The sequence below is a fragment of the Ranitomeya imitator genome, chromosome 1, assembly GCF_032444005.1.
Source record: "Ranitomeya imitator isolate aRanImi1 chromosome 1, aRanImi1.pri, whole genome shotgun sequence".
Classification (NCBI taxonomy): Eukaryota; Metazoa; Chordata; class Amphibia; order Anura; family Dendrobatidae; genus Ranitomeya; species Ranitomeya imitator.
This window is the reverse complement of record NC_091282.1, coordinates 1,174,200,467-1,174,226,645: the sequence shown is the minus strand read 5'-3', so window position 1 is coordinate 1,174,226,645 and position 26,179 is coordinate 1,174,200,467. Positions and strand designations below refer to the sequence as shown.

Below are 26,179 nucleotides of genomic sequence, written 5' to 3'. Positions count from 1 at the left end.
AATTCCCCAGGTCAGTGCAAGTATGCATATACCAAACATCAGATAGGGATTACATACATTGGATAGGACTGCTCTATTATGGGTATACCTTGGCGATTGGTGGAGCAGCTTAATATACATTTTTTTGCAAAAAAACGTATTAACTAAATACCCTGTACTTTTTTCATTTTTTGACTAGCACTTGCTTATTTACTGTGACTTCTTTACAACAGAGTATTTTTGACCTCGCTGTGCTCTTTTTGTGTCTTCATATACCAAACATGTATTTATCTTTTTTTCATTTAGGCTGGGTTCACACGTTGCGGTTTTTACCGCGGAACCGCCGCGATTTTGATGCTGCGGGTCCGCAGCAGTTTCCATAGCGTTTACATTTACATGTAAACCCTATGGAAACCGCAAACCGCTGTGCACATGCTGCGGGAAAAACCGCGCAGAAACGCAGCGGTTTAAAACCCGCAGCATGTCACTTCTTTGTGCAGAATCGCTGCGATTCTGCACCCATAGGAATGCATTGAACCGCTTACTTCCCACATGGGGCTGTGCCCACGTTGCGGGAAGTAAGCGGCTAATGTGCGGTTCCTACCCGGGGTGGAGGAGAGGAGACTCTCCTCCAGGCACTGGGAACCATATTTGGGGTAAAAAAAAAAGAATAAAAATAAAAAATCATGTTATACTCACCTCTCAGCGCTGCACGCGGCCGTCCGGTCAGAGTTGCTGTGCGAACAGGACCTGCGGTGACGTCGCGGTCACATGACCGTGACGTCAAGAAGGGTCCTTCTCGCACAGCATCTTTGGAACCGGACCGCCGGGTGCAGCGTCGAGGAGATCCGGACATCAGAGGGTGAGTATAACCAATTTTTATTATTTTTAACATTACTATTGATGCTGCATATTGCTGCATATGCAGCATCAATAGTATAGGCGGAAACCCGCAGCGGAAACCGCGGAACAAACCGCGATAAATCTGCAGGGAGAACCGCAGCGGTTTTGCCCTGCAGATTTATCAAATCCCCTGCGGGAGAACCCACAGAGGGACGCCGCAAAGTGTGAACATGGCCTTAAACATTTTTTCCTTTTGTTGACCTTTTACAAGACCCAAAACGTTCTCATTGTTCACGATCTGGGGCTGGGTAAAGGCTTATATTTTGCATGCCGAGCTAACCTTTTAGGGTAGAAAAGATATTTTGATTGCCTCTTATTGCATTTTATTTCAATGTTGCAGTGACCAAAAAAAATGTAATTCTGGAGTTTTGATTTTTTTTTTCCTCATTACGCAGTTTACCGATCAGACTAATTTATTTTATATTTTGTTAGATCGGACATTTCTCAATACATAGTAACATAGTAACATAGTAACATAGTTAGTAAGGCCGAAAAAAGACATTTGTCCATCCAGTTCAGCCTATATTCCATCATAATAAATACCCAGATCTACGTCCTTCTACAGAACCTAATAATTGTATGATACAATATTGTTCTGCTCCAGGAAGACATCCAGGCCTCTCTTGAACCCCTCGACTGAGTTCGCCATCACCACCTCCTCAGGCAAGCAATTCCAGATTCTCACTGCCCTAACAGTAAAGAATCCTCTTCTATGTTGGTGGAAAAACCTTCTCTCCTCCAGACGCAAAGAATGCCCCCTTGTGCCCGTCACCTTCCTTGGTATAAACAGATCCTCAGTGAGATATTTGTATTGTCCCCTTATATACTTATACATGGTTATTAGATCGCCCCTCAGTCGTCTTTTTTCTAGACTAAATAATCCTAATTTCGCTAATCTATCTGGGTATTGTAGTTCTCCCATCCCCTTTATTAATTTTGTTGCCCTCCTTTGTACTCTCTCTAGTTCCATTATATCCTTCCTGAGCACCGGTGCCCAAAACTGGACACAGTACTCCATGTGCGGTCTAACTAGGGATTTGTACAGAGGCAGTATAATGCTCTCATCATGTGTATCCAGACCTCTTTTAATGCACCCCATGATCCTGTTTGCCTTGGCAGCTGCTGCCTGGCACTGGCTGCTCCAGGTAAGTTTATCATTAACTAGGATCCCCAAGTCCTTCTCCCTGTCAGATTTACCCAGTGGTTTCCCGTTCAGTGTGTAATGGTGATATTGATTCCCTCTTCCCATGTGTATAACCTTACATTTATCATTGTTAAACCTCATCTGCCACCTTTCAGCCCAAGTTTCCAACTTATCCAGATCCATCTGTAGCAGAATACTATCTTCTCTTGTATTAACTGCTTTACATAGTTTTGTATCATCTGCAAATATCGATATTTTACTGTGTAAACCTTCTACCAGATCATTAATGAATATGTTGAAGAGAACAGGTCCCAATACTGACCCCTGCGGTACCCCACTGGTCACAGCGACCCAGTTAGAGACTATACCATTTATAACCACCCTCTGCTTTCTATCACTAAGCCAGTTACTAACCCATTTACACACATTTTCCCCCAGACCAAGCATTCTCATTTTGTGTAGCAACCTCTTGTGCAGCACGGTATCAAACGCTTTGGAAAAATCGAGATATACCACGTCCAATGACTCACCGTGGTCCAGTCTATAGCTTACCTCTTCATAAAAACTGATTAGATTGGTTTGACAGGAGCGATTTCTCATAAACCCATGCTGATATGGAGTTAAACAGTTATTCTCATTGAGATAATCCAGAATAACATCCCTCAGAAACCCTTCAAATATTTTACCAACAATAGAGGTTAGACTTACTGGCCTATAATTTCCAGGTTCACTTTTAGAGCCCTTTTTGAATATTGGCACCACATTTGCTATGCGCCAGTCCTGCGGAACAGACCCTGTCGCTATAGAGTCACTAAAAATAAGAAATAATGGTTTATCTATTACATTACTTAGTTCTCTTAGTACTCGTGGGTGTATGCCATCCGGACCCGGAGATTTATCTATTTTAATCTTATTTAGCCGGTTTCGCACCTCTTCTTGGGTTAGATTGGTGACCCTTAATATATGGTTTTCATTGTTTCTTGGGATTTCACCTAGCATTTCATTTTCCACCGTGAATACCGTGGAGAAGAAGGTGTTTAATATGTTAGCTTTTTCCTCGTCATCTACAACCATTCTTTCCTCACTATTTTTTAAGGGGCCTACATTTTCAGTTTTTATTCTTTTACTATTGATATAGTTGAAGAACAGTTTGGGATTAGTTTTACTCTCCTTAGCAATGTGCTTCTCTGTTTCCTTTTTGGCAGCTTTAATTAGTTTTTTAGATAAAGTATTTTTCTCCCTATAGTTTTTTAGAGCTTCAATGGTGCCATCCTGCTTTAGTAGTGCAAATGCTTTCTTTTTACTGTTAATTGCCTGTCTTACTTCTTTGTTTAGCCACATTGGGTTTTTCCTATTTCTAGTCCTTTTATTCCCACAAGGTATAAACCGCTTACACTGCCTATTTAGGATGTTCTTAAACATTTCCCATTTATTATCTGTATTCTCATTTCTGAGGATATTGTCCCAGTCTACCAGATTAAGGGCATCTCTAAGCTGTTCAAACTTTGCCTTCCTAAAGTTCAATGTTTTTGTGACTCCCTGACAAGTCCCCCTAGTGAAAGACAGGTGAAACTGCACAATATTGTGGTCGCTATTTCCTAAATGCCCAACCACCTGCAGATTTGTTATTCTGTCAGGTCTATTAGATAGTATTAGGTCTAAAAGTGCTGCTCCTCTGGTTGGATTCTGCACCAATTGTGAAAGATAATTTTTCTTGGTTATTAGCAGAAACCTGTTGCCTTTATGGGTTTCACAGGTTTCTGCAATATCAAATACAGCAATATCAAATATGTGTATTTTTAATTTTTTTTAATTGTTTTATTTTTTATGGGGCAAAATGGGGTGAATTGAACTTCGGTGTTTTTTTCAAACTTTTTTTTAACTTTTCACTGTATTTAATAGTCTCCTTAGGGAACTTGAAGCTGTGCTCCTCCAATCACTTGGGCTATGTATAGCAAAAATCACGATCTCCTATGAACGCCGGCACATGGCACAGGAGGATTGTAATAACAGGCACGGGGGTCTTCAGCAGACCCCCAGCTGTCATGACAACCCATCGTCACCCCGTGATCACGTGACGGATGCGTCGATTGGTGGGATCAATGACGTGCTTTCTGTCCGCTCGTGTTAAATACCGCTGTCAGAGGCACTTGATGGCTGATTAAAGAAAGAAGTGGGCTCAGCGTGTGATGGACACGGCCAATGACGTACATAAAGGTTATCGGTCATGAAGGGGTTAAAAGCAACCTGTCATGTCCCCAAACGCTATTTAGCAGCAGATATAGAGGTAATATGGAGGTTAATATCGTTAAAATACAGTGTGGATATTTTACAGAAAGTGTGGCCACCGTGAGATAATGATCTTTTTTCTTCCAGGGAGTCGCTGGCTTTCAGTCATAGAGGCGTGCATAGAACGGCTTCAGTCACTGCTCACTACACTGTAAGCAAGCTCCGGCTCTTTAATCACTTTGAACAAATGCACTGTAAAGCGAGCTGTCAATCGAAGTGTTGCGCCATACTTACACTGCGTGCAGAATTATTAGGCAAGTTGTATTTTTGATCACATGATGCTTTTTATACATGTTGTCCTACTCCAAGCTGTTCAGGCTTGAGAGCCAACTACCAATTAAGTAAATCAGGTGATGTGCATCTCTGTAATGAGGAGCGGTGTTGTCTAATGACATCAAAACCCTATATAAGGTGTGCTTAATTATTAGGCAACTTTCTTTCCTTTTGCAAAATGGGTCAGAAGAGAGATTTGACGGGCTCTGAAAAGTCCACAATTGTGAGATGTCTTGCAGAGGGATGCAGCAGGCTTGAAATTGCCAAACTTTTGAAGCGTGATCACCGAACAATCAAGCGTTTCATGGCAAATAGCCAACAGGTTCGCAAGAAGCGTGTTGGGCAAAAAAGGCGCAAAATAACTGCCCATGAATTGAGGAAAATCAAGCGTGAAGCTTCCAAGATGCCATTTGCCACCATTTTTGCCATATTTCAGAGCTGCAACATTACTGGAGTATCAAAAAGCACACGGTGTGCGATACTCAGGGACATGGCCAAGGTAAGGAAGGCTGAAAACCGACCACCTTTGAACAAGAAACATAAGATAAAACGTCAAGACTGGGCCAAGAAATATCTTAAGACTGACTTTTCAAAGGTTTTATGGACTGATGAAATGAGAGTGACTCTTGATGGGCCACGTGGATGGGCAAGAGGCTGGATCAGTAAAGGGCAGAGAGCTCCACTCCGACTCAGATGCCAGCAAGGTGGAGGTGGGGTACTGGTATGGGCTGGTATCATCAAAGATGATCTTGTTGGACCTTTTCGGGTTGAGGATGGAGTGAAGCTCAACTCCCAGACCTACTGCCAGTTTCTGGAAGACAACTTCTTCAAGCAATGGTACAGGAAGAAGTCGGTATCGTTCAAGAAAAACATGATTTTCATGCAGGACAATGCTCCATCACATGCCTCCAACTACTCCACAGCAAGGCTGGCCAGTAAAGGTCTCAAAGAAGAAAAAATAATGACATGGCCCCGTTGTTCACCTGATCTGAACCCCTCATAAAATGTGAGATCTACTCAGAGGGAAAACAGTCCACCTCTCGGAACAGTGTCTGGAGGCTGTGGTGGCTGCTGCACGCAATGTTGATCGTAAACAGATCAAGCAACTGACAGAATCTATGGATGGAAGGCTGCTGAGTGTCATCATCAAAAAAGTTGGCTATATTGGTCACTAATTTTGGGGGGTTTGGTTTTTGCATGTCAGAAATGTTTATTTCTAAACTTTGTGCAGTTATATTGGTTTACCTGGTGAAAATAAACAAGTGAGATGGGAATATATTTGGTTTTTATTAGGTTGCCTAATAATTCTGCTCAGTAATAGTTACCTGCACAAACAGATATCCTCCTAAGATAGCCAAATTTAAAAAAAAAAAAACTCCAAATTCCAAAAATATTAAACTTTGATATTTCTGAGTTTTTTGGGTTGATTGAGAACATAGTTGTTGATCAATAATAAAAATAAACCTCTAAAATACAACTTGCCTAATAATTCTGCACGCATTGTACAGTTGCCACTCACTGTGTACTGAGTGGTGATTATGGTTGCTCCATGCACGCCTATGTGACTGCAGATTATCAAATCTTGATAGTGTGTGGGAACAGGAAGCCGGCTGTCAGACACAGCCAGACTCCACACAGACAAGGCTAGATGTGATTAATGATCATGTCTGCCTTCCTGATCGCTGTGCACACAACGCTGAACAATCGATGTGTATACAGATTAGACCAAGTGATCATGTGAAGGATCAGGAGCTGTGGGGAGCAGCATCCTAGGAGATATAATCAGCTCTTCTTATGGAGCTAGAAGCCTGAAATCAGCAACAAAAATAATGCCCTCAAATGGGGGGGGGGAAGGGGGCACGGTGTTTTATGTAAATGAAAAAAATAAACAAATTAAACTAAAAAAAAAATCCTGGCAGTTCAAATTGTCATTTATTGCCCTGTCCCCATTGAAAAAACATGTCCAATGCATGCAAATAAATTATATGGAAAAGTAACACAATTTCATATGTTCCTTTGTAGTCCTTTGTGGTCGTGAAAAAAAAAAAGTATATATATATATATATGTATATATATATATATAATTTGAAAAATAGACACCTATTTGCTATTTTTAACATTTTCCCCCAAAATCAGCAAAATAATAAAAATTAAGCCCCATGTATTTGCGAAAAAAGAGGCAAAAAATATTTGTATTTCTAAATTAAAAGATTTTTTAGAGCTGTAAAAAGGACATGTATGATAAAACTCAAAAATAGGTCTGGTCCGAAAGGCCGGAAAATGGCCCGGATCCAAACTGCTTAAGTTGTAGTCAGCAGGGAGGAATGGTTGGACAGTGCCAGTAATCTCTCCGCTGTTACCTGCACCATGTCTTTCATTTTATGAGAATGCTGTTTGGCTTCCAGGATTTCCAGCTCCTTGGCCTCCAGATCTTCCTTCAGCTGTTGGAGTTCCTGTAGCGTGGCCGCTTCCTTCGCCTGACTACCCTTCCTCTGCTCGTGCTCCTTCTGCTGAAGCTGTTTTATCATTTCTGTCACAGACTGCTGCAGAGCTTTTCTCAAGTTTTCCTTCTCTTTGACGTAGCTGCTGTGGAGCTTGCTGGTCTTCACCGTATAGTCTTCTGTTAATTTGCGGTTCTGCGTCTTTAGATTCTCTATTTCTTTGCTTTGCACCTGGATTTCCTTTTTAAGTTTCTCGTTCAGTTTTTCCACCGACTTCTCTTGGTCACTGAAGGCGCGTTCCTTTCTTAGAGCGTTGGCCTCCTCTGTGAGCTGCTGCAGACGGTTCTCGTAGTCTGTCTTCATGGAGAACATTTCCTTGGACAAGGCGGCCATCCTTTCAGCTTGCTCACACTGGGCCTTAAGCTCCCTTTCTTCTGACTGCTTTTTGTAGATGGCAAGATCGGCTAAGCTTTGTTCTTTTGTCACGTTATTTTTCTCCAGAGCCTCCTCAAGGTTCTGCATCTGCAGTCTCAGGATCCTCTCCTCTTCTATCAGGTTCTCGTATTGGAGAAGTTTTTCCTTTTTATCACTCGAAATGAGGTCAATCTCATGCTGATGGCTTTCTTTTAGAGTGAGAATATTCACTTCGTATTCATCAATCTTGAGATTCAAAGAATAAATTACCTACAGAAAAAGAATAAAGGACAGAGACTGAATTCATTCATTATTAGGATAAATATGGCGCAACTACATCCTGATCCTTTCGGTATAATACGGCATGCAAAACGTTACTCTTCTTCATATCGAGTCACTATACCTGTATGGTAGAGCGCCCAATGTCAGCCCAACCAGCACTGGTACCGACTGGTGACTTACTACCTCTACAATCAGACCAAAATGTCCATGTGCGTGTAAAACAATGGTCCATATTCATCCAATATAGCATATTTTTCACTAACTCTTTATTTCCAATACTCCGTATTTTTTAAATGTTGCTTAATGATAAATTTTAAGCAACTTTTTAAAGGAAATGTATCATCAGAAAATTATTTTTTTTAGCATTTTATGTAAAAGGAAACCTGTCACCAGGATTTGCTAATATAAATTACAGCCATCGCCTTTAAGGCCGCTTTTACAGCATTTTAATAAGCTGTAACTATGTGCCCAACCCCCTCAGCAGAATCCAAGAATGACCTTTTATTGTACCTTTATATTGAGAAAACCTGGTGACAGGTTCCCTTAAAATGCATTTTTTTTTAAAAAATCTAAGTTTTTTTTTCTCATATCATAATCTGAATTAAAAACAAAAAAAAAATTTAAAAATAGAAATCATGCAATTTTCACACCGGCCACTGTTCTTTTTTTAGTCTCCTGCTTCCTAATGTTTCAGGAAATTCACATGTACATTAGCAGCAATAGACTGACTCAGACCCTATCTTTAGTATTGAAGCATCTAATTAGCGTGTGCAAAATGTCAGTGTGAAAGGAGGGGGCGCAGGGTCAGCTGTGATATCACCGATTTGAGGATCCTGTGTTATTAGCCCTGTATAGAGATATTATCTGTCATTGCAATTCTGTTTCTGATGATAAAAAGACTGCTGAAAATTCTTCCTGAAAGAACAGGGAATATGTACCTAAAATGGCCCCAACGGCCTGTTTCAAAATTACAAAATTTCTAATTTTGTTTTATTAACACAGATCCCCTGACGAAGGATCATATCTGAAACGCGCGTCGGGGTGCGCTGTGCTTGGAGGAACGGACCCTTGAAGGTAGTGACCATTCATATTATTAATATATATATTTTCTCACTTGGAGCCTGGCGTTCTTCACATGTGTTGTGAGCACATAGCATTTAACCTATGCGAACGCTGCCAATTATAGTAGCTCTTGGCACACATATATACATATATATACACATTTTTCTGCACTGAGGCACTTTTTTTGAGGTAATTTACACACATATATATATGTTTATGTGTATATATATATTTGGTATTATTATTTTTTTTTAACACATGATCACTTATATATATTTTTATATATTTTTTTGCATATATCTACACTTAGTTCACACTATCTTGCTTCTCAGTTTTACACACTTATATATGCCCTTGAGTGTACAGTTATATAAATCATCATAATTTTGGCTGTTTATCTGTATTCATATACATATATGCGCCTCTATATGCATGGCTGCACGCCTTATGGTCCAAGTGATTAATTGGTCTGTTATTACACAATGGTTTCCAAATTCCCCTTTTTTTGTGTCCGTTCTCTTTTGTGCTATAGGTTTATTAGAATATTTTTATATATATATTTCTTTATATATGATTGTTTTATAGCACATATTTAGTATTTCTCCAAGAACAGGCACACGTTGTAGTGCCACTTTTTATCACTTATATTCAATAAAGGTATTTTTTCTCATATAATATTTGTCTCTTCTAATTTTTCCCTTATATTATTTTTCGAATTAAATATATTTGGTTCTTTGGTTTCTACTCAGTATTCCGAATGGTCTGCCATTCATGATTTGTGGCGGCCACATTTAACTTTTACAATTGTAATATACTTGTATTTGATTTGAATTGTCTGTCCTTGTAGTTAAATATTTGGTCTGCGATCTTGTTTACAAGATAGAAGAAAAAATCAACATTTTTTAAAATTAATTGAAACACCAAAATCGGTAGTCTATGACTGCTGGATGAGAGCACCTACAACCGCCTCCTACCTCCCCGCATTTGTGGCTTTGCTTTTCAATAACCAATGTGGTTCAACATCACACATGCTCTGAGCCCCAAGATGACATTGTGCCAAGTTGAAAAGAAGGACGGAGATGATGAGGTAGGAGGGGGCTCTCAGGGCTCAGTGACCTGGTGACTTGACTGGGTGTCACGATTCCAACGCTCAGTGTGTCTTGTCGCAGTGATTGACTGCCCATTTATCCAATCTACTGCAGGGGCATGTTGAGTGTTAGTATTTTGATAGACAGCTCAGTTGTCCAATCTAGTGCAGGGAAGCACTGAGCTGTCAGTATTTTGATTGATAGCTTAACCGTCCAATTTGATACTGGGAGGTGCTGAGCTTCCTTCAGGTGTTCCCTGTTCTTAGTTATTTCACAGATATTTTACAAAGCTGTCAGTCCCAGAAGGCTTCCAGTCATAATGTTTTCTCTGTTTTGTGCTTTGAACTCAGATATTCTGATCTTTTGTTGCCAGACCTTGGATTTGCCTACTGACTTTCCATTTTAATCACTCCTTTTGCCTTGATGCACTCTAACCTTGGAATTCTGACCCCGGACTATGACCTGACTATGCCTTCGACTCTTCCCTCGGTTTACAACATACCCTCCTGGCTCTTGACCTCAGACTCCTTGACTACTCTAAATCATGGCTTGTCCGTGAGTAGTCAGCATCACAGTGTCTCTTGCTAGTCGATGTGCTCCAACTCTATTCTTATCCAATGCCGTAACATGCTTGACCATGACATAAATATCCAGACTTACTAAATTCTACCTCTGTGCCCTGCGCTAGCTGCTTAGTGTTGGCTTTGTACCAGGCGGCACATCTCTAGTTACATCAAAATTCATGTTCGTCTCTTTTTAGCGTACGTCTAGCCATGTATTTAGTAGGAGCCATGATTATGGAGTGTTAGATACTTACAAAACAGAGCTGTAATCAGTCTGTTGTACATATAACACACATCACATTGGATGCTTCACGCTGTGCACATGCTTTACATGCAGCACGTGACAATGCAGTCACATGCAGCTACAGTGGTGGGTTTTATTTTTAATCAAGAAAATTTGCAAAGAAGCCTCGTGTGTTATTTTATCTGCACTTATGATTTGTTGTATATGTAGGGTGTGACAGAGACGCTCGTGTACCTGCCGCTGAAGACAACAAAATGTGTAGTGTGAATATTGACCTACGGTTTTATTGCGTTTTATGATGACACGTAACTAGTGATGAGCGAGTGTACTCGTTGCTTGGGTTTTCCCGACCACGCTCAGGTGACCTCCGAGAATGCTGCTCGGAAATTTAGTTTACCTTGCCCCACATGTACTCAGGCTGGGTAGTAGCCATAAATCATTCAGCTGCGGCAAGGAAAACTAAATCTCTGAGCAGTCATAAATACTCGGAGGTCACCCGAGCGTGGTCGGGAAAACCCGAGCAATGAGTACACTCGCTCATCACTACATGTATCATGTATAGACTGTGTTGTAACTAATGCAAAGTGTAATAAGTACTGATGCTGCTGTGTCGGTACTGCAGGGTAACGGCTAAGATAACTCTGGTGCACTCAGCTCAGAGGTAGGGAAAGTATAGAATATAGGCTAGGATTTAGGTAGTAATAGCTAGGAAAAATAGGGCACATAGGCAGAGGTGGGCCTAATAGTGTGTAAAATATAGGAATATTTTAGGATACAGTTAAATGTTTGGGATTAGCCCAAAATATGAGGGGATATGCCAAGTAGAAAAGGGAATCATTTCCTGATTGTGAGATTCATGAGAAAATCAAGTTCAAGGAGCAGTTGACTGGGGGAATTGTGGAGTACATATTGTTCTGGCAGCATGAGACTGTACCAAATTTCCTGCAGACCTTCCTGCAATGTCCGGGGCCTACGTCCAAACTAGGCACTGAGAAAAGTGCCTTAATCCCCTCCATACAGAGGAACCGCAAAAGGGAGATGTTACTGATCTCAGCAATGCTGTGAGGCCGGACAGGGAATCCCAGAGGCTGACAGGAGAATCAAGCATAGAGATAATCTGAGATGAATGGAAGCAAAGGCTTGAAATGTACTGTGTTGATGGAACTGGAGGTTGCTATGCTCGATACTGCGTGCCAAATATTGATATACTTGAACTGTCCGGCAACGTTGATCTTCTTAAAATGAACCGGATGTTCCCTGATGTGAGTGTGGCTGATCCTGGAACCAAGGATGTGGATGCAGCAGAGGCCTACAAAATACAGATTTGATCTACTGCCCGTCACTGAGCTCATGGAGATGTTTGGAGCACGCAGGTTGGGACAATCGGGTCACTGGGCCACACACCTCAATGAACTGTCAGCTACCTAAGCTTGTCGTTACCTCCTCTCTGTGGGTGCCTGCCAAAAACAGGGTGCCACTGCTTAGCGTAGCTGGCCCTGGAAGCCCCGAAGTCACAGCTGCTTCAATTCCAGCAAGCTGGCGGAAGGGTGAGACTTAGTCATTGGCACCATCTTGTGCATTTGCAGGGACTATGATATATGCCGCTGCCTGTTAGTGGTTCAATAAAGTATTGTCACGCTGTTTTACCGTCACCCTGTGTTGTCTGAGTAGCATTCTGCCCATGGGAAAGGAGAGCGTGCGTGCAGTGGGGTGAGACCTGGTCCATGTGGTCTTTCTAAAGACGAGGTACCCACTGACCCCCGTGTCTCCACAGTAAGTTCTTCTTAGGGCCACGACCAGTGCACTTTGCTTAATATTGCATTGTACTTTCTAAACAGACAGAAATAGCTGGCACGCATCACTAGTGTGTACATTCTGGGCATAAAGGTAGCACGTGGATTTTTTTCTTGTCTGGACTTCTATTTGCAGTCTGGTTAAACATATGAAGCATTCCAGACAATAGCTCCATACCAGCATTCACCACACGTACAGTGTGCACTGTATACATAGACTGTGGATGGAATAATAGGAAATAATATTGACATATGTGATTCCTTCTAAGCAAAATTGTCCCACTGCAAATAACTTATTCATTGACATTTTACCCTGAAGTGGATTTTCATTCAAAATGTAAATTTGATATAAAAAAAATAGTTAATCAAACATGATGGGGATATCTAAAATTTGGTAGTGATATTTCCTTTATTAAAAATATTACTATTTTTCTATTTATTCAACCTACATACAGTCAGTGATTGTCTGGATTTAAGAGGAATCTGTCACCAGATATTTGCTCCCCCATTTGAGACCAGCATGATGTAGGGGCAGAGACTCTAATTCCAGCGGTGCGTCACTTATTTTACTGCTCGCTGCAGTTTTTATTCATCTGCTGCAGATGTACCAGTTCTTTGAATGTTCATGTCTGTATAACCCCATCCATACCACTGATTAACAGCTTTCTGTGTACACTGCGCATAGGCAGAAAGCTGTTAATTAGTGGTGGGGGCGGAGTTATACAGAGTTATTTAAGATAGAGGAGTACTCGGCAGTAGAGTTAATAATCCTCTATCGATAATCTCCTGCTGATAAAACAGTGATTTTTATCAAAACAAACATGAAACAGCCAAGTAAGTGACATATCACTGGAATCAAGACCTCTGTACCTCTGTCTCTACAATATGGTGCTCTCAGATTAGGTGGAAAAAAATTGTGACAGATTGCTTTTAAGAGAGTACCCACATGCTCCTGATAGCTGCATGGCCAAAATTATTTGTGGAAAACCAATGACAGCTCATACGTGAATAATTATTTTGAAGCTGTTGACGCACTGTGGGTGGAAGTCATCTGTAGCATTTGGATGAACCTTAAGAAGGTAGAAAAGCCTCCATCTTGAGGTCTAATATCTTTTAATAATTTCTACAAGTTAATGTTGACACTGTTGCAGTGGAAGGGAAGTACTCTCTGGTTTCGAGTGGCATAGCTTCAAGCTCATGGGCCCAATGCAAAATCCCCAGATGTTTCCCTCAAGTATCACGGCCCATTCTATGCTCCGAGGCCCGGGTATGACTGCGAGGCCCGGGTATGACTGCAACATCTGACAGTTATGACCCTGCTGGTTACCAAGGTTCTGTCATTGTCACGTAAAGTTATGCTATGCAATATTGTGTTGAAAACTGCAAGCAGTGAACTATTGCTAGGCAGGCACTATTACAGCCCTGGTAGGCCTCAATGAAAAATGTGAATGAGCGACAACATTAGCAAGGAAGATACCCACATGGGTCTAGAAACGCCTCACGTAGTATGTTGCTTGGTAGTGGGTCAAAGCGTCTGAGGTATCGCCAGATGTGGGGTCTTGTCCTAAAAGTTAAATGCGCACTAATCCGCAGGTGAATCAACTGGGTCATGGGTCAATATGGAGTCAGCCTGATGTGCGTCCTCCCATCTTTATAGCGTCACAAACAGACAGCGCAGACTGGCACTGAAGGATGAGGTACTGAGAGAACTTCAGCAACTAATTTACTGTAGCTTGCAGAGAGAGGCGAGTAGGCACTCACTATTAAGGAGTAATCAACCTAGGGCTTAGAAATGGTCACAGAGGTGCAATGAAATTCTAGCTTGAGTTGCAAAGCGTGCAGTTTGTCCAAGATGGAGGACATCACCACTTTGTAAGAGAGAGGCCACCATTAGAAGATGATGATTGTCACAACAGAGGGGAGATGGGAGGAGTAAGGTTATTCCTGTTTATAAAGAGAGCATCCGCCTCTAATGGGTGAGGTGATTGCTGCTAGAGAGGAGCAAGGAGACACCAAAGGAGTATGGAAGGCAATGTCAAATACCACAACTGTTGTGTCCATGTTAGGGTCTGTGGTGCGGTGACTGTGAAGAGAAGACTACAAAAGTGTGCAAAGTGTGCAAAGTGACCAGACCGGCTACTGCAGGTTATTGCTGCCATTGAGAGATGACCGTAAGAGGTATTGTGACCGACACACAGAGCAGAAGCTGAGCTGCTGAGATCATGATGAAGAACCTCATTCAAAATGAAAATGGGGCCTTTCCAAACCCTCAACTAATTGTCGTACGTGCTCACTGTTTGCGTCTGTTCAAGTCAACCTGTTGCCTTATGTGAGACTATCAGGCCGGCGTCACACTTGCGAGTTTTACAGACGTAAGAGCGCAGAAACTACGTCCGTAAAACTCGCAAAAAATACGGCACAATTATTCTCTATGCCCCTGCTCCTATCTGCCGTATTTTACTGATCAGTATTATATGGCTTTCTACGGCCGTAGAAAATCGCAGCATGCTGCGTTTGTCACCGTATTGCGCAAATAAAACACCAATGAAAGTCTATGGAAGCCCCAAAAATACGGATTACACACGGACCAGCAGTGTGACTTGCGAGAAATACGCAGTGCTGTTACAGAGAAAAGCCGGTAATTCAGTGCGGTGTACAGTAAAATCACACTGACAGCTTACAGTAGAATAGGTAGAATAAATATGTACACATAGAATAGGTATATATATATATATATATATATATATATATATATATGTCAGTGAGACACATATATGTATATATATTCTTACTTCATACAGCCGCGATATAGCAAAAAGCCGGTAATTCAATTACCGGCTTTTGCTTTCTCCTTCCTAAAACCCGACATGATATGAGACATGGTTTAGATACAGTAAACCATCTCATATCACCATTTTTTTTGCAGATTCCACACTACTAATGTCAGTAGTGTGTATCTGCAAAGTTTGGCCGTTCTAGCTCTTAAAATAAAGGGTTAAATGGCGGAAAAAATTGGCGTGGGCTCCCGCGCAATTTTCTCTGCCAGAGTAGTAAAGCCAGTGACTGAGGGCAGATATTAATAGCCTGGAGAGGGTCCATGGTTATTGCCCCCCCCCCCGGCTAAAAACATCTGCCCCCAGCCACCCCAGAACAGGCACATCTGGAAGATGTGCCTAATCTGGCACTTGGCCACTCTCTTCCCATTCCCGTGTAGCGGTGGGATATGGGGTAATGAAGGGTTAATGCCACCTTGCTATTGTAAGGTGACATTAAGTCTAATTAATAATGGAGAGGCGTCAATTATGACACCTATCCATTATTAATCCAATTGAATGAAAGGGTTAAAAAAACACACACACATTATTAAAAATTATTTTAATGAAATAAAAACAAAGGTTGTTGTAATATTTTATTTAACGCCCAATCCAATCACTGAAGACCCTCGTTCTGTAAAAGAAAAAACATAATAAACCAACAATATACTTACCTTCCACAGATCTGTAAAGTCCAACGATGTAAATCCTTCTGAAGGGGTTAAAACATTTTGCAGCAAGGAGTTCCGCTAATGCAGGCTGCTCCTTGCTGCAAAACCCCGGGGAATGAAGCTAAATATAGGTCAATGATCTATATTTAGCTTTATTTGTGGTGAGGCGCCCTCTGCTGGCTGTTCATAGATCGTGGGAACTTTCCTAGAAAGCCTGGGAGCTAATTGACGCCTCTCCATTATTAATTAGGCTTAATGTCACCTTACAATAGCAAGGTGGCATTAACCCTTCATTACCCCATATCCCACCGCTACACGGGAATGGGAAGAGAGTGGCCAAGTGCCAGAATAGGCGCATCTTCCAGATGTGCCTTTTCTGGGGTGGCTGGGGGCAGGTGTTTTTAGCCGGGGGGGGGGGGGGGGCAATACCATGGACTCTCTCCAGGCTATTAATATCTGCCCTCAGTCACTGGCTTTACTACTCTGGCGGAGAAAATTGCGCGGGAGCCCACGCCAATTTTTTCCGCCATTTAACAATTTATTTTAAGAGCTAGAACGGCCAAATTTTGCAGATACACACTACTAACATTAGTAGTGTGGATTATGCAAAAAAAAAATGGTGATATGGGATGGTTTACTGTATGTAAACCATGTCTCATATCATGTCGGGTTTAGGAAGGAGAAAGCAAAAGCCGGTAATTGAATTACCGGCTTTTTGCTATCTCGCGCTGTATGAAGGAATAATATATATATATATATATATATATATATATATATATATATATATATATATATATATGTGTCTACTGACATATATATATATATATATATATATATATATATATAGACAGTACATACTGTATGTTTTTATATTTTTTTTAACACATGGATCCCTTGTATAGGCGTATGTCGTTTTGGCAAGCCTGCGATAAAAACACGCAGTACGGCTGCCATACGGATTACATGCGGAGGATGCCATGCGCAAAAAACGGTGACACACCCTGCCTACGGAGGAGCTACGGACCACTATTTTCGGGACTTTTCAGCGTATTACGGCCGTAATATACGGACCGTATTGGCATACGCTGAGTGTGACGCCGGCCTCAAGCTCATTGCCTCCTTGTGAATGAAGTAGGATTTATGTCTGTGTACACCTGCATCCTTCCGCCATCCCTGAGTGCGTCTTCCTCTTATAAAGTGTTCAGCCTCTCTCACATGCTAGTGGTCAGGTTTTAGTCTCAGAGAGACATCTCAGGAGCAGAAAGTATGGAGGTCGACAGAGGATCAAAAACAATCAGAACTGGGGGGGCGTGGCCTGTCTGCCGATGGAGTAGGTCGCACAGAGCGGGAGCTCCTCAGCCAGGAACCTTAAAGCGGCACATTTCTACCTCTCCGGTGTCCTCGTTTGCCTCCACGACATCGGTACTGGTTCCCGGTGCGTCGGTTAGTGTATGGGGAAATCCAGAGCTGGCACCCGTGACCCCTCCAGGAGAATTCCTGACTTCTTTGCGGCCACCCCACAGCCACGGCCGGAATCCAAGATGGCGCCGTCCTCCCCCAGGCCTTCCCTCTCTTCACAACGCAACGCTCAGGCATCGCAGTCGGGCGCTGCGGCGTCGCATCCAGGCGGAGCAGCGTCGCATTCAGGCGGAGCAGCGTTGAATTCAAGCGGTACGGCGTCTGATTCGGCCGACGGTCCGGTGACCGCTTCTCTCCTCAAAGGTCTACTTGGAGACCTCAGAACCTCCATCCAAGAGGATATGCGCACTATGCTGGCTGAGCTAAGAGGGGAGGTGGCGGAGCTGGGTAATCGCACGGACCGTTTGGAACGCAAGATGGCGGAGCTGGTCTCTTCTCATAACGAGCTCTGGGACGCCCATGAGACCCTGCAAACCCTGGCCGCTAAAACTCACTCTAAAGCCCTGGACCTGGAAGATAGGTCCAGGAGAAATAACGTCAAACTTAGAGGCATTGAGGAATCTGTCCTGGCAGGGGATTTGAAGCTATTTCTGCAGGACTTTATGGCGGCAGCCTTACCGCAGTTCGCGCCAAAGGACTTCATAATTGACCGCGTGCACAGGATCCCTAAACCCTCCGGCCTGGGGCCCTCCATCCCCAGAGATGTGCTGGCACGCATACACTTTTTCGAAATGAAGGAGGACTTTCTACAGGCCCTGAGGAGGAACCCAGCTCTTCCTGAAAGATTTGCAAGCATCTCAGTCTTTCCGGATCTCTCCCCGGGTACTTTGGCCCTGTGGAGGGCCTTTGCCCCCTATACTACCATCCTCAGAGAGAAGGGCATCCTGTATCGTTGGGGGTTCCCTACCAAGCTGCTCATCCGCAAAGACGGATCAATCACCACCTGCCTAACTCCATCCCACGCAGCTTCTGCTCTCTCTAAATGGGGACTCCTGACTCCAGACACCTCGATCTCCGTAAACCTTCCTAAGCCTGGAGCTGGCGGAGGTCTCAGGGCCCGCATTACACCGGACTGGGAGGTGGCCTGAGCCCACTGCATCTATGGTTCCTGGCTATTTTCCCGCACGGATACACTTGGTTTTTCTTTTTTCTTTTTTTTAAGCTGCGTCGGTTTCTCTCCTGAGAGTTCCCGCAGCATTTGTTTGCCCCATAGGTGAACTGTTTTTCTGATTCTCACCTTCTGGACTCAGGGTATCCCTGAATGGACCTCGGTCCACTGGTTTATTTGTCGTATGTCTTGTTTGTTTCCCTATTTTTCTCTTCCCTGCTCCCGGTCTGCCCTTACTTATGTCCTAGCCTACTGGCCACATGTTTTCTATGCCTTTGCACAGGCTATCGGCGTCTGAGGATTGTAAAACTGTTTTTATGCCTTTTCAATGAGTATCTCACTGTATTCAATTAACGTTAATGGCCTCAACTCGCCGGGCAAGAGGTCTGTGGTCTGGCGTCAGTTGGGCAAAACCCGCCATGATATTTTGTGTCTGTGCAGGAAACACACTTGCTGGAATGTGATAATCCCAGAATGCAATCAGGTTTATACCCGCATCAGTTTTTCGCCAATGGCCCGTCAAAAAAGGCGGGAGTAGCCATTTTTTTCAGCAGGTCCAACTCCTTTCAGCTGGTTCGCTCTATAGCGGACCCGCTGGGTAGATTCATTGTGGTTCTATGCCTTATTAATAATGCCCCCTATACTATTGCCTCGATCTACGCCCCTAACGTAGGGCAGCTTAAGTTTCTGGAGGGCGTTTTCAAAACTCTACACGATATCCAACACGGTCACAAACTGATTACTGGTGACTTCAATGCCCCAATGTCTAGAGTTCTTGACTGCTCTGCCTCTTCCCTGACTAGATGCGAGATCGGGCCTCTAACTAATTCTTTCCACTTGCATGATGTCTGGCGATATCTGCATTGCGGTGAGAGAGATTACACATTTTTGTCTCCCAGACACGGTTCCTATAGCAGGATTGATTTTGTGCTGGTGAATGACGTGGCTCTTCCTCACTGCATCTCATCGGATATTGGCAGTATCACCTGGTCGGATCATGCCCCGGTGTCCCTTACCCTGAAAGACCCCTTGGCCATCAGACCCCCTGCGCACTGGCGTCTCAACGCCCATCTCCTTGCTGACCAATCCAACTCCCAATGTATAGAGGAGGCCTTGGGGGAATTTTTTGCCTCCAATGATACTCCTGACATAGGTGACGACACCCTCTGGTTCGCCCACAAGGCGGTAATTAGGGGTCATTTCATTAAGCTGGCGGCAAAGGCTAAGAGGAAGTACAATGCGGCCCTCCATTCAGCCCTAGACGAATTATCTCGTCTGGAGTCTGCTCATAAACTATCTCCTACTCCAGCGCTTCTCTCTGACCTTTCTAAAGCCCGCATGCATGTTCGCAATCTACTCCTCCATAAAGCTGAGAAGGCCCTGAGGAAAACTAGAGCCAAATTTTACACAATGGGGGATCGAGCGGGTGCTGTTCTGGCCAGACGTGTTAGGAAGAGAGAGGCTCAATCCAAGATCCCATTCTTGCTCAGGCAGGACGGCTCCCAGGTTCGCAACCCGATTCAGATTGCTGAGGAGTTTGCTTCTTATTATTCCTCGCTCTATGACCTCGGGTTTGACCTAGGGATTCCCCAGCCTTCGCGGGAGTCAATTTTGGCGTTCTTGGAGAGGGCTAATCTCCCCTCGGTCACCCAGGAGCAGCTCTCTTTCCTAAACGCTCCCATTGTCGAGTCTGAACTCTCGCAGATTGTCAGAGAGGCCAATAAGGGTTCCTCCCCGGGGCCTGATGGCTTTTCTTTCCTTTACTATGCTCAGTTCTTCTCTGTCCTCTCGCCCTATCTTTTGCGCCTTTTTAATAATTGGTTGTCGGTTGGCAGTATTAGGGCTGAGGGGTTGGAGGCTTCCATTGCGACTCTCCCCAAACAAGGGAAACCCACAACATCTCCGGGGAACTTCCGCCCGATAGCACTTTTAAACTGCGACGTTAAGCTTTATGCAAAAGTCTGGGCCAATAGATTATTCTCGGTTCTTCCTGGTCTCATCCACCCCGACCAAGTTGGGTTTGTTCCTGGCAGACAGACCAGGGATGGCACCAGGCGCCTGATAGATCTCTTGGATGTGGTGGAGAGGGGGAGCCTCCCCAGTGTATTCCTGTCGCTTGATGCCGAAAAGGCGTTCGACAGGGTGCACTGGGGTTATATTGAACTCACACTGGAGAGATTTGGCCTCACCGGGCAGATTGGCAGAGCGGTTATGGCATTATATTCCAATCCATGCGCGTCGGTTCGATCGGCAGGATTCGGGTCTCAGACATTTCCTATTCGGAATGGTACTCGTCAGGGCTGCCCCCTCTCCCCTATCATCTTTGCTCTGGTCATGGAGCCTTTGGCTGCCATGGTCAGGCAGAGCGCGGACATAAAGGGAATCGCGGTGGGGGGATCTGAACACAAAATCGGTCTCTATGCCGACGACGTGGTCCTGACCTGCACCTCACCCTTAACTTCACTGAATGCGATCACCTCCATCCTATCTGAGTTTTCGGCGGTTTCATATTATAAGCTTAATCTGACCAAATCCACAATTTTCCCCCTTTTCCTCCCCGCCCCCCTTCTGATTCAAATTCAATCTCAATATGCGTTTATTTGGGCTCCCTTGGGCTTTACGTACCTAGGCATCAGGATAACTAGGCTAGATAACATAGTCCGTGCGAATTGCGAAGAAACTCTTTCGGAGGTCAGGAAGGGCATGGAGCAATTATCAAGTGCGTCCCTCTTGTGGATGGCCCGCATACAAACGGCGAAAATGCTATTCCTTCCCAAAATAATGCACCTTTTTCGGTGCCTCCCCCTTTTTATCCCCTCGAAGTTTATTTCAGCTTTTCAATCTCTTATAGACCGGTTTATTTGGAACAAGAAGCCCCATAGGGTCAAGCGTTGGATTATGTCCCTACCGCACTCTGTGGGGGGGTTGGGAGCCCCTGCGGTGCAGTCTTACTATAGGGCGGCGATCCTTGAGCCCCTTAAAATATGGTGGGAGGGGAACTCATGTTTGCCCTGGTTTCTGATTGAATCTCATTTTGCCCCCAAAAACTCGCTTAGATTACTCTTGGAGCTTCAACTGCTTCAAGCTCCTCTTGTGGGCCCCTGTCTCCGTTCTATTAGGAATGCTTCTAAACTATGGGCGCTGCTTAGCACTTCCCATCTAATATTTATGTTTGACTATGTTTCTTTGCAGGCTCTGGAGTGTGCCATCGGCCACATTTCTCTTTCCTCCTGGACGAGGCGCGGGGTGCTCCGGGTGGCAGACCTTTTCGGCTCGGACGGCTTTTTGTCATTTGAGGACCTCTCAGGGAGATTCTCCCTTACTAAGTTTGACTTCTTTCAATACCTGCAGATCCGCAGCTTTGTCAGGTCATGTCGGCCATTCGGGGCGCCCCCGCCTTTGACAGAGGATCCGGCCCATAGATTCTTCAGACCGGCCACCATTGTGCCACATGGCATCTCCATAATCTATAAAGCCCTCATTTCATTTGGTTCTACTGACAAGCTTCCTTTCATGTCTTCCTGGGAGTCCGCGCTGGGTTTTGAGGCCTCCCTGGAGGATTGGCAATTTGCTATGGTACACCCTTCCAGGTTCTCGTCTTGTCTTGGCCACTTGGAGCAGGTGAAAAAAATTCAGCTCCACTGGTACCTCACCCCCGTCCACCTGGCGAAGGTTTTCCCAGCTTCCTCCCCTCTCTGCTGGAGGAAATGTGGCGCCTTGGGGTCCTCCTCTCATGTCTGGTGGTCGTGCCCGCAGATTCAGGTCTTCTGGCGCGAAGTGGAAGCTTTGATTGTTGATCTGACCCGTCTCCCCCTTGTGCTGAGTGGTCAGCTCGCTGTTCTAGGTATCTCCCTCATTGATCTCCCTTCCCCCCTTCGGCCCATAGTTTCTAATATCCTAGTTGCCGCTAGACAATGTATCGCGAAGCATTGGAAGTCCTCGGATTTCCCTTCCAGAGCAGAGCTGATCTCCAGGATCGACTTACACTTCTGCTACGAGGTTATTATGGCTCAGGGTCTATCGAGGAGAGCTAGGGTCCTCTCGTGGTGGGATCCCTGGATGTCCTCGGCATATATATCCCAGTCTGCTCTCTCCCTTATTTAAGTTGTATACTTCTCTAATTCTGTTTTTTTTCTTTTTTGCTTTATCTGACACTGTATTTGTGTAATTTGTACTGATTACATTGTGGTCTTTAATATATTATGCATTGGACTTTTCCCCTTATCCCCTTTCCTCCCCCTTCCCCCCCCCCCCCCCCGACTTCCTCTTTCATTCTCCCTCTCCCCCTTCGCCCTGAAGTTTTCTGATGTGTTGTTTAACATGTAAAATCTTCAATAAACATTGATTGGTTAAAAAAAAAAACAATCAGAACTGGCAAAGAGGAGGATCTGTTTGGTGACTATAACTTCAAAGCTATTTCCAGGAAAAAAAAACATCATGTTTGGACAACCCCTTCAAGAAACATTCTTAGACATGCGGACGGGGAGAATTCTTTGCAGCGGGGAGACGCTTGAGTACTTGTTGTGGACGTGTCATAAATAACTACGGTAGTTTACAGGATTATATTTCAGTAAGTCCCATACTTCGCCGTATGTTTTGGCTGCCTGAATGCTGGTAACAGCTGCTCTCCTAATACAACATGGAGCTTTTAAATAGAACTTGGCCCAGGATGTTGAACCTTGCAAGTTTAGACATTGAGGAAGGAACTCCTCATATCTAGGGGAAGTTCGCAAAGAAATCTATTACTCAAGCACTCTGGAGGGAGGCCGCAGCCATTTTTTGCAAAAGTGACAACAGGAATTGCAGCCATATAGATTGTCATCTATGATTTAGTTTCCCCAAAAAAGATCAAAGGTTGTTTGGATGTCAGCTGAGGAAGCCACTCCAAAGAAGCAGCGCCTTTCACTCTGGGATATATACGAGTAGTGGCTTTCATAACCTGCTAATAGATCAACTATATCTGCTTGGGTACCAAGAATTTCACAGCAAAATAATGAAATTGCCTTTTTTTATGATTCACAAATCCATCAAAATATGCATAAAAAGTGTAGGAGAATATTAGTCGTCATACCAACTCAACATGCAGCAGCATATTACTGTTGTGTGTTAAAATGCCCCATAATTCGCTGAGAGAATTCCAAGGGTGTAAAGCTGTCATCAGAGTAGAAGGCAGTGTGACAGGGTCATATGAGGGAAGATGTGTGTCACTGTGCTTAACCCCTTCAAGTCGCAGCCCTGTTTCATTTTTGCGTTTTCGTTTTTCACTTCCCTCCTCCCTGAGCCATAACTTTTTTATTTTTCCGTCAGTATGGCCATGTGAGGGCTTATATTTTGCGGGACAAGTTGTACTTTTGAACGACACCATTGGTTTTACCATGTCTTTTACTAGAAAACGGGAAAAAAATTCCAAGTGCGGTGAAATTGCAAAAAAAGTGCAATCCCACACTTGTTTTTTGTTTGGCTTTTTTGCTAGGTTCACTAAATGCTAAAACTAACCTGCCATTATGATTCTCCAGGTCATTACGAGTTCATAGACACCTAACATGACTAGGTTATTTTTTATCTAAGTGGTGAAAAAAAATTCCAAACTTTGCTGAAAAAAAAAAAAGTGCCTTTTTCCGATACCCGTAGCGTCTCCATTTTTCGTGATCTGGGGTCGGGTGAGGGATTATTTTTTGCGTGCCGAGCTGATGTTTTTAATGATACCATTTTTGCGCAGATACGTTCTTTTGATCGCCCGTTATTGCATTTTAATGCAATGTCGCGGCGACCAAAAAAATGTAATTCTGGCGTTTCGGATTTTTTTCTCGCTACGCCGTTTAGCGATCAGGTTAATGCTTTTTTTAATTGATAGATCGGGCGATTCTGAACACGGCGATACCAAATATATGTATGTTTGATTTTTTTTTTAATTGTTTTATTTAGGATGGGGCGAAAGGGGGGTGATTTAAACTTTTATATTTTTTATATTTTTTTCATATTTTTAAAAACATTTTTTTTTTACTTGTGCCATGCTCCAATAGCCTCCATGGGAGGCTAGAAGCTGGCACCACTTGATCGGCTCAGCTACATAACAGCGATCAACAGATCGCTGCTATGTAGCTGAAATGCAGGTGTGCTGTGAGCGCCGACCACAGGGGGGCGCTCACAGCAGGCCTGCATCAGTAACCATAGAGGTCTCAAGGACCTCTATGGTTACCTTCCTGATGCATCGCCGACCCCCGATCATGTGACGGGGGTCGGCGATGACGTCATTTCCGGCCGCCCCACCGGATGCGGTAGTTAAATGCCGCTGTCTGTGTTTGACAGCGGCATTTAACAGGTTAATAGCGGCGGGTGAATAGTGATTTCACCCGCCGCTATTGCGCGCACATGTCAGCTGTACAAAACAGCTGACATGTCGCGACTTTGATGTGGGCTCACCGCCGGAGCCCACATCAAAGGGGGTGACACGGCATGCGCAGTACTAGTACGGCGCATGTCGTGAAGGGGTTAATGGCGTCACTGATGTGAAACCAGAGTATTTTTCCACCAGCACACTACGTGTTGTGAGGGTTAAGTTAAAATTGCAAAAATGGGCTGGTTTTATGTGAACACCTATAGAGTGGAGAGTGGGTGGGAAGATGTCCACCTTATCTCCACCTGCAGAGCCCGGCAACTCCGTGTCCTGACAGGACCTGTGTGATGTCACAGTCACGTGATCAGTCACATGGTTTGGGTTTAAATTGCTGGACTAGAGAGGCAGTCTGTGTGTGGTGGTTTGGACAAGAGAGTCTCCAGACGGTGGTTCCAGGAGGAGCTGAAGACACATGGTGGTCTGAGCAGCGAATCCCCCAGACATATGGACTTTAGTATACATTATCTTTTTGTTTTGCCGTTACGCCAGAACTGCTCTCTTTACTATGCTGAACCTTGCTATGGTTTATGCTGTTCCACAATAAAACAGCAGGTGACTTAGCACAAGAAGCGTTCCCGTTCCTGTGTCTACCTTAGGAAACAGCTAAGTGAGTCAACCCCTTACAGCGGGTACTTTGAGGAACCTAAGGTTTAACACGTATTCAGGTTTGTTTCACACACATTTATTCCTTGTTTCCATATGTGTCTCATTGTGGTTTTGCTGCCTTCAGTCTGAATCAACAATGGACACATTCCAATAAGAACAAGGAGAACAAATGCAGGAACACGTGTTCTTGTATATAGTGTATATGTTATATGGACAGTAGTGCTGGGACACCTATACATTACATTTAAAGCTTTTCTAACATCCTATAATGAACCTAAACACAGTAATATGGAGCTAGTCAATCCATCGCAGATTCCTCTCTTCTGGGAATATTTTTCTACAAGATCTTGGAGATGTCGGTGGGACATTTTTCCCATTCATCCAGAAGAACTTTTATGAGATCAGACACTGATGTTGGAGGAGAGAACGGTCTTACAATCTCCATTCTAGTTCATCCCAAAAGTGTTGGATGGGATTGCGGTTGGGGCTCTGACAAGCCGGTCATGTTCATCCACACTACACTCATTAAACAATGTCTTTATAGAGTTTGCACTGGTCACAAGGACCTTTCCTAAACTGTTCCATCAAAGTTGGAAGCATAAAGTTGTACAAAATGTCTTGGCATGATGAAGCATTAGGTTTTCCTTTCACTAGATCTAAGAAATGAAGGGGCCCTAGGCCGACCTCTGA

General features: G+C 43.8%; 1 protein-coding gene across 2 annotated transcripts in view; it reads right to left on the bottom strand.

Moving 5' to 3' along the window:
• Nucleotides 1-26,179, bottom strand: part of FAM184B (family with sequence similarity 184 member B) — a 137,297-nt gene that overhangs the window by 43,557 nt on the left and 67,561 nt on the right. For both annotated transcript variants that reach the window (XM_069744693.1, XM_069744694.1), the window contains exon 2: nucleotides 6,949-7,713. In XM_069744693.1, the coding sequence (XP_069600794.1) occupies nucleotides 6,949-7,713 (765 nt within the window). The remainder of the gene's footprint in view (nucleotides 1-6,948; nucleotides 7,714-26,179) is intronic.